The sequence below is a fragment of the Microcebus murinus genome, chromosome 9 (assembly GCF_040939455.1).
Source record: "Microcebus murinus isolate Inina chromosome 9, M.murinus_Inina_mat1.0, whole genome shotgun sequence".
NCBI lineage: Eukaryota > Metazoa > Chordata > Mammalia > Primates > Cheirogaleidae > Microcebus > Microcebus murinus.
The window spans coordinates 29540822-29561260 of NC_134112.1; the positions used below are offsets into that span (position 1 = coordinate 29540822).

The 20439-nt window shown below is 44.1% G+C and overlaps 2 protein-coding genes across 5 annotated transcripts in view; one reads left to right on the forward strand and one right to left on the reverse strand.

The window, feature by feature from the left end:
• The window catches only part of CDCA7L (cell division cycle associated 7 like), a 44976-nt gene extending 32684 nt beyond the window's left edge, over window positions 1-12292 (forward strand). For 2 of the 4 annotated variants that reach the window (XM_012773289.3, XM_012773291.2), the window contains 8 exons: window positions 1936-2073; window positions 4607-4981; window positions 6823-6894; window positions 7008-7178; window positions 7926-8051; window positions 8998-9147; window positions 10242-10378; window positions 10940-12292. In XM_012773289.3, the coding sequence (XP_012628743.2) occupies window positions 1936-2073; window positions 4607-4981; window positions 6823-6894; window positions 7008-7178; window positions 7926-8051; window positions 8998-9147; window positions 10242-10378; window positions 10940-10970 (1200 nt within the window). In that variant the 3' untranslated portion in view covers window positions 10971-12292. The remainder of the gene's footprint in view (window positions 1-1935; window positions 2074-4606; window positions 4982-6822; window positions 6895-7007; window positions 7179-7925; window positions 8052-8997; window positions 9148-10241; window positions 10379-10939) is intronic. The other 2 variants (XM_076006378.1, XM_012773290.2) reach the window with 2 other exon arrangements.
• DNAH11 (dynein axonemal heavy chain 11) overlaps window positions 11959-20439 on the reverse strand; it is a 311756-nt gene continuing 303275 nt past the window's right edge. Inside the window, exons 78-82 of the mRNA XM_076006379.1 lie at window positions 17922-18104; window positions 17727-17842; window positions 13883-13995; window positions 13306-13446; window positions 11959-12206 (exon numbers count right to left, since the gene is read on the reverse strand). Of these exons, the coding sequence (XP_075862494.1) occupies window positions 11959-12206; window positions 13306-13446; window positions 13883-13995; window positions 17727-17842; window positions 17922-18104 (801 nt within the window). The remainder of the gene's footprint in view (window positions 12207-13305; window positions 13447-13882; window positions 13996-17726; window positions 17843-17921; window positions 18105-20439) is intronic.

Sequence of the window (20439 nt, forward strand, 5' to 3'; positions counted from 1 at the left end):
GAGCTTCAAAAGAAAAAACTTAACGTCCCGTGTTAGCTCCACTTCTGGTCCATTATTTGCTCACCGTCTTGACGGTGGCACATGCAGGTGACTGAGGCCCGCACCATAGTGCCCGGTATTGGTTTTGTAGGGTAGTGTCCAGGTTCCAGAGAGCAGAGAGCTGTGTAAGGGCTGTCACCAAGAATGCAGTGAAGCAGCGTGCAGTGGAGTTTGGCTTCATGTAGACCCACATGAAAACCAGTTTTTATACCCTTTGGAGTTGGGAAAAATAAAAGCATTGGTCTCAGTTTAAGACTGTGGCTAAGTTGTTTTTCTCTATCAGGACTGGTTACCAAAGATACTGATTTCTCCCAGGCTGCCCACTGTCCTGGGGCCGGGCCAGCACATGGTATAGAAAGAACCAGAAGGATGGGAAGATTGGAACTTACTGCTTCAAGGCTTGACCTGTTCTCTTTGGGCCTAGGCAGGGGCTTTAGATAGTTGAAATCTACACACGGAGTCCTGCCCCTGCACACACACGATCCATTTTAAAGCCAGCCAAGAGAAGCTGCGAGAACTTGGCACACGCAGTATGTGTATGCTTCCTGGTCTCCCTTAAACACAATTTGAATTTCACTTTAAAGAAACTTCTTTTTTGTGTGTATAACTTTTTTTTTTTCAGGCAGCTGCACTACAGCTATCAACAAAGGAACAAAGTAATTTAGCTCTGAGCACACTCACTCCAATTACCCATAATAATTCATAGGAGACATTTTTAAGCTCACAAAGTGCTAGATGTAGGCATTTCTTTTTCTGTGCCCCTATAAGTTTTTCCACTCGTCTATTATATCTGTTTTTCTCCAGAGATATCTGAGCTGGAAGAAGTATATAATTAAAGTCAGGGAAAGGCAGGGGGGAGATGAAGATTCTCCAGGATGCTGTTTGGAGGGGTCACAGCTATATCGGGGGGTGGGAGGGAGAGAGAGACGGAAGGGGAACGAGGCATACCGGAGCCCTGATGAAGCATGGTGAGGGGGCCGCTTTTGTGGGTCTCCCTTTGGTCAGCAGTTCTTCCTTTCCTTCTCCTTTCTTCCAGGCATACTTTTAAGTAGAGCTGGGCTTCCTTCTTTGCAGTATTTCAAAAGAAAGAAAATGTCACTACTGGAAAGTCTCTTTCTTTTTTGAAGTAGTCACGTCGCATCTTTCTTTCTGTGCTCACTTGCCACCCGCCCATGGCTGCTCACCTCTCACCTCCTGCGGGAGAGGAATTCCTGGGGATGAGGAAGGGGTGAGCTTTCCATCAGCCCCCCTGCCTGCCCCCATCCCACAGGAACTGGGAACGGAGCAAGCCCAGGCTCTCGGCGGTGAGCGGTGTGATGTCCCCAGCCCTTCCGTCCGTCCCTCAGAGAAGCTGGCTGTTTGTGGAAGGGTGGCACACTCACCCACTTGGAGGAGCCGGGCTTGGATGGCTGTTAGGAAGGGAAGCCAGCGTGTGGGAGGGAGCCAGGCTTTCTCCTCACGTCTTTTTTCCCATGTGTTTCCAGTTCTGAGTGAAAGCAGACGTTGCCGGTTGCCAGCTTTGGCAGGAGAAGCCGAGTTCCACGAGCACTTACAAGTCACACGCCAGACGCTAATTGAGACTACACCCATTCCGATTTCCTGAAATTGTCTGATTTGTAGGTCTAAATTTCCATCAGCTTTAGAAAATGTGTGTGTTTATTGTGGTGAAATACACATAACCTAAGATTTACCATTTAATGATTTTTGAGTGCCCAGTTCAGCGGCTTTAAGCACGTTGACACGTCGCTGTGCAGCCATCGCCACCATGCGTCTCCAGAAGGTTTCTGTCGTCCCAGCAGACACTCTGTCCCCATTCAGCAATTCCCCACTGTCCCCGCCCCCGGTATCCTCTGTTCCACTTTCTGTCTCTGTGATATACGTGTGTTTTCAATTTAGCAGGATGTGCGTTTCCACTCTAAATACTTCACAGAAGAGCTAAGAAGAATTTTTATAGAGGACACTGACTCAGAGACCGAAGATTTCGAAGGGTTTACGCAGAGTGAACTGAACGTGAAGAGTAACCCAGAAGTGATGGTAATAATTACAGCAGGAAGGGATGTGGGTTGGAATGATTTTAGTCCTGTTTCTGAATTGTGTAGTTGTGTTTGTAAGAAGTCACTTCACAAAGGAAATGATTTTACTTTTTCTTAACATATTCATCTTACAAGCCAGTTGATAAAACCTAAAAAATGGCCTCTCCAAGGCTAATCCTTGGCCCTCCAGTCGGTTATTCTCTTAGAGAAAATCCAGTTGTCTTCCCCTCGTGCCTGGAGGTTTGGGGAATGAATGTGTCTCAGGCATTTTTTTCTGCACTTTCAAAGAATTTATTCAGACTTTCTTGAACCTCTTGTATCTTTCCAGTTTATCTTGGAGTAACAAGTTCCTGAAAATCCTTTCTTGTTGTGTGTGAAGTGATAGTGTTAGGTTTGAAGTTAATTTGGCAAAAATGTAGCTGTGGTATAAACTTGGAGTTTCCCTGTGCCTCCTGGATTTGGATGCTGTCATGCTGCCTAATGTTAACAATGACCCAGGCCTGCGGAACCCCTCGGGGAAGTCTGCTCTTGGCACTTCACAGTAAGAGACTTGTTGGTTGATGGCTTCCTTTCATTCCATGTGTTTAAGGCTAGTTTACTGCCCACGAGTGTTTGCATCTTAAAGTAATTTTAAGTCATAGCCTTTGGATTTTTTAAAGTGCAAAAAATGTTTTCTGCTAACTGAAAAATAGCATGCATTTATCCAAAAAGTAAACATTCCACGTTCTTCTTTGGTGTCAAGATGAAAGCAAGAGGTTAGGCCTCTTCACAGTCAGAAGCTTCTAAAGAACAAATGTTGGTACGGAGCCTGTGCGGAAGAACAAGTAAGCTGTGACTCCCAGGCTTGCTTTGTCCCTTACCTTTCCTAGGGGAGCTCTCGGCATGAAAGCCCTCATAGTGGGCTGCCTCATTGATGGTGATTTTCCCCATGTAAAGCAGCAGAAACCCCTGCCAACCTGTAGGCCCAAGCTTGCCTTTGGCTTTCTTTGCAGAAACTGGGTGGCAGTTCATGGGTTCTGGCCAGCAAGTCCCCAGTTTTGTGCCAGCAAGACGCTAAGATCTTTCCAAACCCTCGTGGGTATCATCTCCTGGTGACTTCCTTATCTTCTCTTCTTGAACTGAGGGTTATTCAAAGAATTTGTGTTTCTAGTGAGAGAAACTAAATTACCCAAGAAGTCCTTCTGCCTCATCCCCTTGGAGTCTGTGCACTTAGGTTATGAACTGTGGCATGTTACACAGACTGTGCTGTAACTAACAGGTGGCGCAGGTCCACCTGGCCACATGCAGAACAGCCATAGCCATGATGCCGGCCACGTGCTCTTTCCCTTATATGTGATTCTGACCGTTGTTTCCAGTGTGCTCTCTCCACCCTTCAGTCCTTTGTCATGAGCTGCTCCACAACCTTGGTGGAGAGAGGCAGGGTGGATGTGGAGTATGATAAGTAAGTAGAGCAAATCTGAAGTTCTTCCCTGGCAGCATCCTATAAAACTGGATTTCTTTGTAGCCTACCATTTTGAATTCTGAAGCTACTAATATGGAAAGTCCAAGGTATATTTTTTAAAAACCAGATGAATCAGTGCGACATCATCTTATTTCTCACTTGGCTTGGTGTGGATTGATACACCAGGATTGGCAGTTACCTGTAATTTCCCCCCCTTTATCTTACTTCTAACTTGAGTCCAGCTAGAACTGGGGGGGGGGGTGTCACCGAGGAAGCAGAGTCATGGAACTGAGTCCTGGGTCCATCCTGCTGCCACTTGCTGTTCTCACGGTAGCCCCATTTTCAGAATTCCCCGACAGTGGTTCCCAGGCTAAGTTTTCTAGCGTGTGGTCAAGGAAGAGTGCCTGGAAGATGTATTTGATCTGGAATATTTAAACCTATCTCTGTACCATTGCTAAGAGTCCCATCACATCTGAGATGTCATGCCATTGTCACTGGGTGATGTCACCTGTTATTGCCTTCCATACTTTGTGTTCTTACTGTGTTCTCACCCTATGGCTCTAAAGGTTACAGCGAAAGGAGGCGGTGTCCCTTGACTGCGGGACTAGTGGCAGGTCATCCGTCTGCCCCTCCGTCACTTTACCGTGGTGCAATAGGTTCTCTTGCCCTCTCTAGTTGTGAGTCCTGCTGTTTAGAGGAGACTAGTCGGCGTTTCTTCCCCTAACCACTCCACGTTTGTGTGAAGATAACTCTTGGGTCATGTATACTCTCTCTCTGTTGCTCCTCTTCCTTGGCTTCCAGATGGGCCGGCTTGGTTGTTCCAACATAGAGGAGCCTGTTCTGTCAGTGTCCTGCTCACAGCCTGGTGCTCTGAATGGAGCAGTTCAGCAGTGGATGGCCAGCTCTTTGATTTTATTCATCAGCTGACTTCTTGTACATTTAACTGGAAAGTTCAGAGGGAACTAATCATAGGATGGGGGAAGCTCTTTGCTACTCATGCTTTTCCTAATGTCAGAATGGTTTTTAATGCATGCCTTTTTTGTAGGTTTATTACAGTTTTCTTTTTTTTTTTTTCTCTCTCTTATTTTGTTAGCTTGTGGAGTCAGATTTGAGTGACAACGGCCAGGCATCTTTGGTGAGTGAGGAAGAGGAAGCTGATGAAGAAGATCAGGCTACACCTAGAAGGAGGAGGTCTAGACGAAGCAGTATTGGTCTTCGAGTAGCCTTTCAGTTCCCCACCAAGAAGTTGGCCAAAAAATCAGATAAAAACGGTTCTTCCGAGCAGTTGTTTTCTAGCTCACGCTTACATAACGATAAAAATCCAATTCCTGGAAGAAAGAAAGGCCGTAGGCAGGGGGTGGAACAGGAAGATTCTACCTCTGAGTCTGAGGACTCCAGGGATGAGAGCCAGGAGAGTTCGGACGCCCTGCTGAGAAGGACCATGAACATCAAGGAGAACAAGGCCATGGTAAGGCTTGTGCGGGGGCGGCCAGGGCCTGGGCACAGGGGTTGCTGAGGCCCAGAGAACATGCTGCTCTGACAGCTGCCGCTGCTGCTTTGGCTTCTCTCAGGAAAATGTACTCCGGGTATTGTGCATCCTTTTTCTTTTCCAGAATCCAAAGCAGTTATTACATGATCAGCTCTGGTTTGGGAACAGGAGACTCCCCGGGACCATTTTTAGCCCCCTACATGGTGCCATGAATAATGCTGCTTATTTACTGTTTACCAAGTTCAGTTCTGAATCCATAGCGGTATTGGGGATGAGCGGGGCTGCACCGCGGGCCTGTGCCCAGCAGGGAGGAGCAGAGCAGAGAAGTGGCATGTCGCAAGGTCCACTGGAGAGTTGCAGCGTGGAGCATGCAGGGCAGGCAGGCGGCTTTCCACCCAGAAACCGCTCTCCACGGTGACCAGCTGTGGCTTGGGGACATCGTCTGAAGGAGTGGAAGAGGTCCAGGAATTAAAGTGACCTCAGCGGTTTTAATTCACTTTAAAATCTCTTCATTAGAACAATTAATGGAATAAGGTGAAATCATTGTTAGGTATATTTGGTTTTTCTGTATGTGGTCAATAACTGTTAATCTGATCATTCTGGAGAATCGTTTGCTTCATAATTTATAGAATTTTTTATAGTTCTGCCACTCATAGTGTTTTAGCATTTTAATATTTGCCTTTTGAAAAAGCATAATGTTATGGTACTGTATATGCAATCTTTTTTTTTTTTTTTTTTTTTTTGAGACAGAGTCTCGCTTTGTTGCCCAGGCTAGAGTGAGTGCCGTGGCGTCAGCCTAGCTCACAGCAACCTCAAACTCCTGGGCTCGAGTGATCCTTCTGCCTCAGCCTCCCGGGTAGCTGGGACTACAGGCATGTGCCACCATGCCCGGCTAATTTTTTATATATATATCAGTTGGCCAATTAATTTCTTTCTATTTATAGTAGAGACGGGGTCTCGCTCTTGCTCAGGCTGGTTTTGAACTCCTGACCTTGAGCAATCCGCCCGCCTCGGCCTCCCAAGAGCTAGGATTACAGGCGTGAGCCACAGCGCCCGGCCTGTATATGCAATCTTGCACGTCTCATAAGTTACTTAAAAAAATAGCCTACTTTTGGATGATTTTTATCCTAAGACACATTTTGCGTATTAGCAAAGGGCAATTTTCAGCACTGTATCCATCTGCATCTTTAAAATAAGAACTATGTCCTTTATGATTTTTTAGTGACACTCACTTAATTGTATAAATCTAAACTAAAAGGAATCCTAGTCAAATTCTCTGATATTAATGTTAATGCCTATTACTGGTGTTATCAGATGTGCATTTGGGAATGTTTTTATCAGTTATTTTCATTGATGAGAAATTAACCTAATTATTTAAATTTAGAATCAGAGTTTTGGAGCTCTAACCATCAGAATAATCTAGTGGAACTTTTTCTGTATATAACATGCGAGGACTTGAGGTGCAGGTGTGCAAAGTGATTTGTTCCAAGGTCACATTGCTAGTGAGCCTCTAGGTCAGGATCCAGACCTCATGCTCCAGGCCTTAATGATTCCAGGACTGTGTTCATAGTGTCACGATCCTTATATATAAGGCATAGGCATAACGTTTATTCATATGAATGATAACATCGGCATCTTACCTCTGGAGATAAAGTCTTTACATTGTGAGATTAACAGTATAAATGTTGAGGGTTTCATAAACTGCTTCAGTTAGGTTTCTTACGGTAGCAAAACTGAAGACTTGTGTGTGATAGGTGTCGAATGACCAAGACCTGGCAGCATTATTTACATAAGATCCTTTCTTTTGTTCTGAACTTCAGCTTGCCCAGTTATTGGCGGAACTGAACTCAGTGCCAGATTTCTTCCCTGCACGAACCCCGACCTCAACTTCTGTAAGTGGAACTCCTTATAATTATTCATACCGATACTGATATCTAGTAGCCGCTCACCAGATGGCTTTTATCCAGGCGCCCCCAGTTGCATATGTCCGTGCTCTTGGTTTCAGAAGAAGAAAACCGTGAGGCGGGCGTTCTCGGAGGGACAGATCACGCGGCGCATGAACCCTACCCGGAGCGCGCGGCCTCCTGAGAAGTTTGCTCTGGAGAACTTCACTTTCTCAGCCGCCAAATTTGCAGAAGAGTTTTACAGCTTCAGAAGAAGGAAGACGATCAGTGGGGTATTTTCTGACTGATAAATGAACTGTTCTTTGTCTGAGCCTCTGGTCCTGAAGCATGCATCACGGACGCCCCGGGGGCTGGTGAAAAGGGCAGGGGTTCTGACTCAGTAGCTCTGCAGCAGCTGAGAACTTGCATTTCTTCAAGTTCTTGGTGATGCTGATGCTTCGGGGACCACACTTTGAGAGGAACCCCTGGTGTGAGCTGTAGGTCACAGGGACAGTCCTTTATTCAAGCTGAGCTGAGAAGCAGCTCATTCCTTAGGCCCCCAACTTGATCTCTGGTGCAGGCAGTGAAGGCCCGTGAACAGCTGCCGTCAGCTTCCTGGGGGTTTTGCGTGTGGAAAAGTATAGTGAGTCCTTGGCCTCTCTGTTTCAGGAGTGGGAGTTTCAGGAATTTTCGGTCTAGAGGGAGAGACTTGGACCCTTCCCATCGTGGGTTTGGCTATTCAGTGCAGTTCACCTTGGTTTACTTTCCTGTCCCCATAGAGCTAGAGCTTAAATAAAAAAGAACCAAGAAACCTGAGTTTCTCATTTCCTTTGTTGTTGCACCACCTTGCCGAGAAGGAAGCTTGGCAGATTGGCAGCAGCTCAGTAAATGACAAAATGAATGAATTGGTTCCAGGGAACTAGAAGAAGGACAATGATTAATGTTAAGGATGTTAGCTCTTTGAGAGTTTAAAATTTTTATAATTTTTGTTTGGACCGCTCAAAATCTGACTCCAGGTTCTGCTTGTGTTCGTTTTGCAGGGTAAAGGCCGGGAGTATAGACGACGTCACCGGATATCTTCCTTCCGGCCAGTGGAGGATATCACTGAAGAGGACTTAGAAAACGTTGCCATAACCGTTCGAGATAAAATCTATGATAAAGTGCTGGTAAAGTGTACATTATGAATAATCGGCATGATTGTGATTCTTATCAGGAGTCTAAGGCATTGGCATTTGAGATCCTATACTGTTTTTAAGCTGTCGTCAGGCCTACGGTGCCATCTCCCCTCGGGCTCAGAGGCAGGCTCTAAATTGGAGGGTCAAAGGTCAGCTGTGACTGGGAAAAGGGAGGTAGTGCAGTAGTTCTCATTAGAAGAGAGGGCTCTTGGGGATGCATAGAATTTGGGGGAAGGCAGGAGCAAAGTTTAAAAAGGATTTTTATATATAATTGTTATATTTAAAATATTTATATAGTTCTATATTTTCAATATTATAAAAGATAATGTATTGGGGTGGGGGGAGTATTATAACCATAGACAATAAAGTTTGACAGTATCTTTGGTTTATAGGAAATGGGTTAAAATATCTTCCAAGTTGTGATTTAGAGGGAGGCTTCATGGTGTTCTGCATCGTTTTTTGGGGGGATATGTAACAGAATGCTGCCTTAAGGTAGTATTAAAGTTTTAATTAGGTTGCCAACATTTTAAAACCGGGAGATTTTACACTGAAGATACCCAGGTCTCCAGCACTAGGCTGGAGCAGAGGCAATGACATCCAAGGCTCATTGCCACTTGGTCACCTGTCACCTTATGGGAGCTCTGCCACTCCTACCTCAAGCTTTCTTCTGGTATCTCTTTCTGATGGCCTGTTTTGTTCCTCCTGCCTCCCTGCTCAGCCTCATTTGGCCTAATATGCTTTTCTGGGCCCAGAACTGAAATGCTCACAGTCTAGGGGAAGATGGCATGGTTTGTGCTAGGGAAATAGCCCCGCTGGATTCAAGGAGACGGGCAGTGCTGCTGTGTGCACCTGGTCATGCACATGGCGGCATCTGGCCTCACAGGCATCACCGTGTAAACCCCTGTGCTGACGTGCTCACCGCCTTCCTCCCCTCCAGGGTAACACGTGCCATCAGTGTCGGCAGAAGACCATCGACACCAAGACAGTGTGCCGGAACCAGGGCTGTGGCGGGGTGCGAGGGCAGTTCTGTGGGCCCTGCCTGCGGAACCGCTATGGGGAGGATGTGAGATCGGCGTTGCTGGACCCGGTAGGAACGGTGTTTGCATTTGTCATCAGTCGTGTTGGCGAAGGGAGCAAGCTGAAGCTGGGGCTCCCTGGGTCCTTACTGGCACCAGCAGATGCAGAGCTCTGGTTTCTGTAGAGCTCTCTTCACCTTGCCCCCCTTCCTTTTGCATCTTAAGACTCTGGTGGAAATGAAAAAGAGAATTTCCTTTTGGAAAGAAAGCAAGCCGACCAACAGATAGAATAGGAGAAAGCTTGTGTTGGATTTTCCAGTGTCAGAGCCAAACTTTTCTTACAGTTGTCTGTTTTTGTACAAGTCAGTCCCTCTGCCTTTCTTCCAGCAAAGTGATTTCCCTTCAGTTTTCTTGGGCGGGCCAGGGGCTGGGGAGATGGCAGCACAGAGTGCTTTCTGTGTGCCCGGCTCTGTGCCATGTGTGTTTCACATCTGTTAACACACATATTTTCTTTTCCGTTATTTCAATTATTAATTTGTTCATCCTCATGAAGTAGGTATATAGCTTCTCTCTGTAAAATCAAGTAGTAGTATCATGGGCAGTAGGCATGACCTTGAGCCTGGGCCAGAGTGTGTACTAGTACCTGCTTCACAGCGATCTCTCATGCAGAAGTCAGGGGGAAAATATACTGTCCTTGATCGACAGATGAGCGTAAGCTGCTGCTTAGGCTAAATGATTTAATAATAAATACACATATTGGAAGGGCTGGAATTCATACCTTGATCTCTTGGAAACCTTGCGCTCCTAAAATTAGGGCTGACTTAATGGGCTTGTGACCTGCGCAGTCACACGGCCCCACAACTTGGCTAAACACTCTTTAAATTCTCTGTCATTTCTGAACTGGGAGCCCTACTAATTAATTGCACTGCTGGTCTTGTCTGAACCTAACATTTTTCAGTGTGTGTGTGTGTGTGACGTGGGGTGACCAGCCTTTTTGGGCCTTTGTGAGACCGGTACGCTGAATAAGCCTTCCTACCCCATGACACAGACTGGGAGATAAAGGTTGGAGGAGAGGCCAAGCCGAGCCCCTGCAGCTGGATCAGAGTCCCAGGTCATGCCAGAGCCTGAGGATAACGGGGGAAATTTCCGTTGCCTTCTCTCTTAGGGCTGGGTGTGTCCTCCCTGCCGTGGGATCTGCAACTGCAGTTACTGTCGGAAGCGTGACGGCCGCTGTGCCACAGGAATCCTCATTCATCTGGCCAAGTTTTATGGTTACGACAACGTTAAGGAGTATCTGGAGAGGTGAGTCTCCAGCAGCTTAACAGTGGAGGTTGCAATCCCCGGTCCCGCCTGGGTAGACCCCCTAGGCCCGGGGAGTTGTTGCCTCATTGCACGGCTGATTTATGTGAACCACCTCCAGTGCCACCCCATTCTGTGTGCATTAGAAAAATATTTCCCCTTGTGATGTGGAACAGAAGTGGAAGGTGTAGACAAGGCGGGCTGAGGGAGAACCCCACAGATCATGAACAGCAGGAGGCAGCATAACTGCCAGGAGTGGAGAGAGGGGGAGGTCAGGTGTTGTACACGTAGGACGAGGAGACAGACGTGTGGATTACAAGTTTTAATTTATGTAGCAGACACTCGAGTCGTGGTTTTGGAGCGTGGGCGTGGGGCATGTCACACTTGGGGCATACTGTGCTGCAGGTAACACTACTATTGAAAGCAATAAGGAGTCAAGATTTTGAATGTCAGGAGATCGGGGTTCTGGCTTTGTACTCCTGAGGCAGGTGTTGAACCTCCCTAGCTAGAATGCCGCTTTTGTATTTGTTTTAACTGCTTATCGGTCACTTCTCTTTTTCTCAGCTTACAAAAGCAGCTGGTAGAAGATAAGTAAGAGAAAGAAGATCCAGCCAACTGACCCTAGAGACCTCCAGCGAGACACGCATACCATTTGTGCCTAAGATTTTTACAGTTGTGTTTTTACACAGAAATTCTTTGTAGAGTTTACTGTTTCTAATTGTTTATATGTCTAAAAAGAGATTTCTCAGGAAGACAGCAAAGCAGAGGAGTCCTGAATTGTTAAAGGTATCTGCCGATGACTAAAAAGCACAATTTAAATGGGGTGGAGTTAAAGTTCAGGTAAGTTAGAGAGAAGACATTGTTTAATTACCCACGCTGCCTTGCTCTTTTACTTTCCAAACAGTAACTCTAGGCCAAGCGTGTACAGGGGTTGTTTGTATATCCTCTAATTGGCCTTTATCACAAGTAATGACACTTCAACCCACAGAGTTTATAACCTGCTCGGAGACCTTGGAAATTTATATTCAAGAATGATCCCCTAAATTACAAAGTGCAATTAACCAGAGAGCGTGAGAGTTACCAGAGTTTTATTTTTATTAAAACTTGACGGAACAAAAAGTAGACTGTCACGTTCCAGACACTGGAGGCCCCGGGTCCACTGCTAGCCGGCAGGGACGTCGGCCTCTTCCTTCAGGACTCACCTGGGGCCCGCTGCTTTCATGGTTTGAAAGAATTTAAGGGCTAATTCTTAATTTAAAAAGATTTTGCTGTTATCTCCCTTCCAGTTGCATTGCTTTTGAGGTGGTGGTGTGTGCAGAGGAAGCTTGATGAAAACCTGATACTGTTCTTTTGTGTTGGGGGATGGGGTGTCAGGGAAAGCTAAAAAGCTAAAAATCGGTGAGCAGCATAGAGTCTCAGTAGGTTTCCAGTATTTTTTCTTCATGTGCTGCTTTTTTTTACCCCTGCCTTCTAGTGTCTTTAAAAAGTAAATGCATGTGTAAGTTACTAAAAATTCAGTAGAATAACTCAGCATGCATGGGACGGTGCAGTGACACAACCGAAAGTCCTCACCGTGCGTCAGTCTATGCTTCCAGCAGCAGGGCCACTCCTGCCAGAACCCATTTTGCGGTCTTCTCTTTGCTCTTCAGCCTGAAGGTCCAGACGTAGCTGGGGCCTCTCAGTTTGGTTCTGTACACGGGGCACTCATAGGTGTGTTTGGTTTCTTGTCTGTCCACGGGGCTGGCTTTTGCAAAGATGACCGGCATCGTGGATGTCAGCTCCTTGAGGCGGGCTTCAACAATGGTTCCTGACTGGGTGTCCCATCTGGCACCTAGGGCAAAAACAGTGTTGTGGCATGTTGGTACTGATGATCTGATTGTTGTTTGATGCAATAAACAGTTCCGGTTTGGTCACGTTTTTGCTTGTCAGTGGCATTCTTGGTTTTTTGAAACAGAGTCTCCCTCTGTTACCCCTAATAGAGTGCAGTGCTGTCATCAACCTTAGACTTCTGGGCTCAGGTGATCCTCCTGCCTCAGCCTCCCAAGTACCTGGGACTAGGGACTATAGGTATGTGCCACACTAATTTTGCTGTTTTTAGTAGAAATGGTGGTCTTGAACTCCAGCCATCCTTCCTCATTGTGCTAGCATTACAGGCATGAGTCACCATACCCAGCCTGTCAGTGGCATTCTTACTGAGCTGGCCCGAGGGGGAGGTTAATTGGCCTGCAACAGAGGTACCTACGCTCACTTACATGAATTTTTGCTTCTATGCTAAACTGTTCTGTGGGAATAAACTAAATAATTTTATGGAAATCAGATTCTCTGAGAATTCAGATACATTAAAGCAAACTGTTGTGCCCTTTGTTAAACAAGAAATCTCCATTTCACCATATTCCCTCCTCACTGCACCTGATTATGCCAAAAAAGATTTGAGCTTGTGGCACTTGCATTTAAAGTAAAAATGGAACATCTTGGTAGGGACTAGATGTCCTGAAGAGTAAATGTATGGCCAGACACATTTGGAAAATGTTGTATTGTCTATTCCCCCCCCCCCTTAGAGATTCACACTGTGCAATGGACATCGTAAAGGCTTGGGAAACTCTTGTAGTAAAATATTAGAGCAAATTTACTGACAGTCTTTAGAGGAAAGAGTTTGAATTGAAATGCAAAATAATGTAAATTCTTTGGCATTAAGACCTAAAATTTGAGTGATAGCCATCACCCCAAATGCTTCACAATTGGGCTCGCATTGGACACTCATCCTGGCATTTAAATTGCTTGTTTGAAAGAAAGAGGAGGAAATGAGATAAATAACCACTGGTATAAGCTTACTGTGTGAGTAGATGCTGAGACACAGAATGAACAAAGGACAGATACCAACTTGAACCTGAGTCTGAAAGGTTCTACACAGATGCTTTAGGGCCTCTTACCTTCCATGAGGAGCCCATGGAGATATGCACCTTCCCTGGGGGGATGGCCGTAGTCTTCCTTGGTTTTTTTGGTGACATCAACAGTCAAACACATTTTATCCAGTGGCCACTCATTTTTTCGAGCCATGGTCTGCATGATTGCTTTGGGATGAAAAGGGACAAAAAAAATTTCAGGTAAGGTTCCCAGGAACCAGCAGTAGGCTGAGGCATCCCTTCAGCCTCGTGGGCATTTGCACGTGGCTGTACTAGCGCAGGGGTTGGAAACTATGGCCTGCAGGACAACCTCACTTTCCTGTAAATTCAGGTTTACTGGGGCAGCCACGTGTTTACATACTGTCTGCAGTGGTTTTTGCACCGCTGTGGCAGACTGTGCAGCCCTTTACCAGAGCACACCGTGCCCCACCTCACTGAGGCCCCCTGGCCTCCTGCTAGGCACTTCATTCCCTCCAGAGCTGTCAGTCTCTCCCACTCCATTTCCGTAGTGGCTGTTGCTGGCGGGTTGGGGGGAAGGGGAGTCACAGGAAAAGCCAGGCAAGACCTCCGTGTGCATCTGGAACTGCCCTGCCGCAGCCCTTACCCGTTAAGAAGGCCTGAGGATTGAAGAAACCAGAAAGCCACACTACAGCTGGGAGGGCAAGGTCTTGCGTCCAAGTGTCCAGTTCTCGGCATCGCAGGAGGAGGTCGTTAAACCTGGTTAACGGGAGGTAGGAAGAAACAAACTTGCTGCTTAGTAAAAAAATTGCCATTTTCCAGTAAGTTCCGGGGAATGGGTTGGGGGAGGGGTGGAGGAGAAGTGTACCACTGAGAGCCAGTAATGTCCTTTCTGGTGACTGGCTTTGTCCCTTTACAGGGCTAGCTTGTTTCCTATTGAGATTTTATAACTGCAGCTCTTAATAGATATTATTACCATTAGTGGCAAGACACACTGAGGAATGTGGGAAAGTCATCTCCACTGCTGTGTGTTGATTCTCCTAGTGCCATGCAGTGACCATGCAGAAGTCCTCTCTGTAATTTGGACCGACAAGCACCAAAGGAGTTGGGTGCGGTGGGAATGCAGCAAAAAACACCTATGTCCGAGGACAGGGGAGGGCAAGGCTGTGACAGTTGTCATGAGACCAGGGTTGCCAGGAAAGGTGGGGACAGCTTGTGCAGTGGGGCATGTGACAATAGTCTTCCCACATATGATAATTATCTGAAAGAGGGTAGGAAAAGGTTATTAAGGAAAACAATCTGCCATCAGTTGCATGTCTGTGGTTTGAGAAATGCTGCTGTTTACACACACACATGCTCTCATCTCCTCACAATGGTGCAAGGTAGGACGTGGCTGCGACTCTCTTTGATAAAATTAGGAGAATTGTGAAACCTTGAAGTGTAGGTTTAAAGGCTGCTAAAAAGGGATGAGGAATGGAGCAGAGAGAGGACAGCCTCAACATGAAAGCTAGCAAAGTAGTTCTCCAGCGCAAGGGGCTCACGGGCTGGCTCTGAAGCTTTCTGGACCTTGTTTGGTGCATAGCTGCACAGGAACTAGGGCTGAGTGAGGAGTCGCCCTGACAAACCACCACTGGGGAAGGCGTGTCTGCCTAAGGTATTTGGTACTTGGCCGTCTCCGGGCTGTGAAGAAGGAAAGGCTCGGAATGTTCACGTTCCAACTTGGGTCGCTACAGGGAAAATTCCTGATGCCTTAGAACGTGGATCTGTGCCCTGGCCCCTATTAAATTCTTTCAAATAGTTGGATTAGGAAAAATGTACTGGAAGATAGTAAAAAGGAACAGCACAAGCTTTACACAAAGATGATGCAAAAAAGGCAAAGATCAGGAAAGGCAAGTTCAGAAAATGACTCTTCCCACTAAATGTTGCCACATGAGGACAGACGTTGCAGCCAGCCAACTTGCAACAATTTAAAAGACATGAAGTGATTGCTTATGTAAACAGAATCATGGCTTAGGGAAGGGATCAGGGAAGAAAAAGTGAGGACATTAAGTTGGTAGATCTCAGGAAATAGAAAAAACAGTTATAGAAATGAAAGCAGAAAGTGAAGCAGCATAAGAGAATAATAAAGAGTTACAGTGAAAATAAGATGAAACTTAAACAAAATAATGTAATTCTAGAAGATTTTAGTTTTCTAAATTACAAACTTGAATCTGTATAATCATGTTCCCAGGAAACTTGGCACAGAATAATTAATACTAAAGTATATCTTAATAACATTATGGACTATGATGATAATCCCCTGGATGACCAGGGAAGAAATTATGCAAACTTAGGACATCTCCACGGCAGCATTTGACCAGGGACAGAGGGATGGCTACAAAGCCCTCCAACTGAGTGTTACCTTTTTTTTTTTATAACCGAAGTGTCATTCAGATATAAAGACAAGAGACTATATGGCACAAAAAACCACCAGCAAGTTCAATAAATAGGAAGGTTTATAACCCAGGAAATAAAAATAGAAGAATCTTGGAAAAGAGACCCATTTATAAGTATGTTTAAACTCCTCAGAAAAAGAATAAAAACCAAAACAGGAAATTATGAAACTAGGTCAGGCATTCTTCCAAAAATGTAAACAACTTGAGACTGAAAGTTATGGACACCAAAAATTAAATAGTTAAATCCAGGGAGTAAATAGATAAGACGGTTAAAGACATAATGAAGATCACCCAGAATGACAAAATCAACCAGAATACAGCTGAGACAGACACAGATAGAAAATATGAGCGCTTAGGTAGCTACATGCAGATAATGAAGAGAATGGGTGGGGGGAGGCAATATTCAGAGAAATAAGGCTGATAATTTTTCAGAATGGAAGCAATAGATGGACTCACATTTCTAATTACATATAGTACCAAGCAAGATACAATTATAAAAGTCCACACCTCAATATATCAGTAAAATTGTAAAACCTTAAAGGAAAAGAGAAAAGTCTTATAGACCAGACTCATCTTCTGCAATCAGTGCTAGAAAACAATAGAGTTAAAACACTAAAAGTTGGAGGGAAAATAATCATTGTGTCCTGGAATTCTACATACAAGTAAACTATCAAGAAAGAGGGCAATGAAGAGTTTCAGACACAGAGTATGGTTTACAGCCTTCCCCAAGGAGCTGCTACATTTTATACTTTGGTAAAAATAAAAAGAACCCAGAACAAGATGTAAAAAGCAACAGTGAACAAAGAAATTGATACAATACATTGTTAAAAAATAATTATTGACTATAAACAAAATAGAACAAAAATACTACAGTTTAAAATAAGATTGAACTACAGTTCCAGACCAGAGGGAGGTTAAGGTCTAAGGGAACTTTACATTGTGTTAGAAAAAAGTCAAAGGTGTGTATGTTACAATGTAAAGGGTCTCCGCTAAAATAATGGGAGTGGTACAGGAATAGACACCAAATAAAGAATATGATTAAATCAATAGAAGTCAGAAAGGGTTGGAAAAAAAGCTAAGAAATATAAAGAAATCAGGAAGCACAAAATAGATGGTGGTGAAAATAAGTATCATTAATCATAAAACATAGCCATATATATAAATCTGTCATCTCTGAGATGTAACATTCTATTTTGGATATTTATAGCATTAGAAATGCTACAATATGCAGAATAGGTTCTGCTCCCTGCTCTGCTGCAGTTACTTGCTGTCATCTGGGGTTTTTACACATCACTTCCCCTCTCCCCACCTTACATTCGCACCATCCCTCACATCTAGCACCTTGGTGGCTGGGGGACAGTTCCAACCTGCAGTCATTGGTGATTCTAATGGACTGTCCAGTTTAAGGCTCAGAATGGTGTTCTGGTTCATGGAAGAACAATTCAGGAAAGCAGTGATAAAGAGAAGCACCAAAAAGACAGTCTTATGAAACTTCCTGAATTGTCTACCCAGGCCAAGGAGCAGCTGGGGATCACATTGGCCTTCCGTGATCTGTGAATTTCTGCCTGGCTTTGTGACACATCTCTGTGGTCACACCCACATGTTGCAGGCAGTCTAATTTACAGCATACCATGTTACAAGTATTAAAAAGTTGTCTGTAGGAAGGCATTAGTAAGCACTGGCTTGGAAAATAAGGGTATAAGTTGACACGAAGTCAAACTCAAGTTGCCTTCCATGGCCATTTAAATCTTACAACAAGTCAATGAAGGAATTCTATTACCTACTTTTTCAGATGGAAAAAAATGATAGATCAAATACCTAGTAAGTACGAGGCAGAATTTGAATCTTGCTCTAACCCAGACTTCAACTGATTTTTGCCTGTGAAGCAATATACTAAGGAAACTCCAATGAAATTGCTGGTAGTGTTTGCACAGTTACAGGCTGAATACACGTCGCAAAACACAATCATCATAGTTCTTACAAGGCATAATTCAGAATATTAACCCAGCATGGAGGCTGAAGGAGGACCAGTGTCAGCGAGATGGGGTAGCTTACCATTGGGCTAGGCCATAAGTAGAAGGATAAGCCAGTTTGCTCCAAGTGTCTGGCACCGTGTCATAACTCAGCGCAGACTGCTGGGCTTCCATGTCGGGAGATAATGTCAGCTCCCCCTTGGCGTGGAGAAAAAAGGCCACATATTGAATATCTTCCAATATGAGGAAGCTGCTCTCTAGTCCCACTTAAACCTACCTTCAATCCAAGGTCTAACTGTTGAAGTGATGCACGGATTTCCCGAATGAGAATATTCATCCTCTCACACTCTTGGAAGCAGACGAGAACATAGGGGTTTCTATTGGACGTTTTTTGCATTATCTCTGTCATGTTGAATTCTTCTGGAAGTTTCTCCAAAATGTCATCCAAGACATTCTTAACCTTAAATCATTAACAACAAAGATTTAGCTCCTTTCTATTTCAGTTGTGGTCTTGGTGACTATATATATCCTCTACATTCTAAAATCCAAGAATAGATCATAGTTTCCAAACATGCCTGTGAATGCACTTAAAAGATGCCCACTGCTCCCAGGAGGTGGGCAGAGCGGCAGTGCCAACTCCCTCAGCTGCCTCTGCACCAGCGCCAGCACCTCCCCTTCCTTAGATCCCAAAATCTAGTCAGGAAGGAGCTGTTTATTTGCAGTTATTCAGTGTTAGTTAGCATTTAGGGAGTTTAGAACTGTCATCAAGTATATATCATTTGTATGTAAAGATAGGATCAGAGGAAGCAGAAGCCTATCATTTGGGTACTGTATTTTATAATCTGCTAAATTAACAAAATCATTTGAAAAGTCACATGAACCAAAGAGGCCCCCAAAGCGTGAGCTAATTCTGGGGACTTTGATGCTGCCCTCCCAACCAGGACATCTAAAAATTCCTGGAACAATTTAGACCATTTCATTGTTAACAACAGGGAAGCCTCTATCTTCTATAACTGTTGCCCTGAAGAAATGATTTTTGTATTGAAGGTGTGAATATGCACCTTGTACTCAGATACACATACTTGTTCCATCTATGCAGCTTCACTGAGCTGGGAAAAACCAATAAATACCTAGAAAGGACAGAGGATTGAACAACACTGCCTGTCTTTAGCCTCAGGGATCTTTCCTTCTTTCCTTGATTTCTTGGATTCCTGCCTGCAGTTCTGACATCCTGCCTGCAAGTTACTTTAGCACTCCGGCAGGTAATTTGTCAGGTTCTGAAATCTTAAACTCATTTACAACAGCAGTAGACAGCATGAAACGGTTACAGAGAATTTAGGTAAAAGAAATGGCTTTTGGAATCAGCCAGGATTTGGTTTCCTTCATGGGTCCATTTTAGCTGCCTGGACTTGGCAAGTCACACAAGGTCATATCAGAAATTGGGATCCTGGTACCTAAACTTAGAGCTATTGTGGATTAAGTGGTATTATCTGTAAAGTACTTTCTGTGGTGCCTAGCATACAGTAAGCACCCAGTATGTGGTCATTGTTATAATCTGTTTGCCTTGCTGGGGTGTCAAGGCACCTTTACCTCATTTGCTCTGTATTTTCTGATGTAATGATCAGCTTCCTTGTTGGAAAGATGGAAGCACAAAAACCAGATGCAGACCTCATCCACATCTCTGATTCTATTCATGCTATATAGTTGTTTCCCAAATGGATGAATTTTTTCCTTGTTCGTCTTTAAAAATGTAATAATCTTATAAATAAGTTAGCATATGGGTAAAACAACACTAACAAATTTCTAAAGCTTCTAAGTTATAATGAATGTCTCCATGAATGGCCTTATTATAATTGAAAAATTTCAAGAAGTAATATGGACAGTTTCTGGGACCTCTCTATAATTAGAACTAATGTTTACTGGGTTTCAACAACCTAAATCCTTGTCAATCAAATCCTGATTAATAATTTTGAGAGAGAAATTAGGGCCAATTCATTTGGGGAAAAGTAAACTATTCAGGTTTTTAGTTAATGAGAAATAAGACTTTAAAGTTTAAACAAATAATTATTTTATCCCCATCATTCTAGGGTAATAATTAGCTTTAAAAAAATAATGCCAATCTTCCAGGACAACATAAAAAAGATACCATGACAAAATGACAGAGCCGAAAACACATTAAGAGAGTGAGAGACAAGCCACTAGAGACTTGTTTTTTATATATATATATATATATATATATATATATATATAATATATAATATATACACACATATATATATATAATATACACATATATACACACACACATATATATATATAATGACCAAGGACACACATCCAGAATAAAGAGTTCTTATAAATCAAAGATTAACAACACAATTAAAAATTGGGTAAGCACTAGAACAGGTACTTCATAAGAAAGTATATCCACATGGCCATAAGCCATATGAAAAGATGCTTAACACTATTCCTCAACTGCAGCATGCAAAGTTAAAACTATGAGACATCATTACCTTTAACAAAAAACACAAGAAGATAGAGCAACCGGAACTCTCATCCACTGCTGGCGAGAGCGTAACCAGTACAACCACTTTAGAAAACTCTGAGACTATTTTTTTTTGTTTTGAGACAGAGTCTCCCTTTGTTGCCCAGGCTAGAGTGAGTGCCGTGGCGTCAGCCTAGCTCACAGCAACCTCATACTCCTGAGCTCAAGCATTCCTGCTGCCTCAGCCTCCAGGCATGCACCACCATGCCCGGCTAGTTTTTTCTATATATATTAATTGGCCAATTAATTT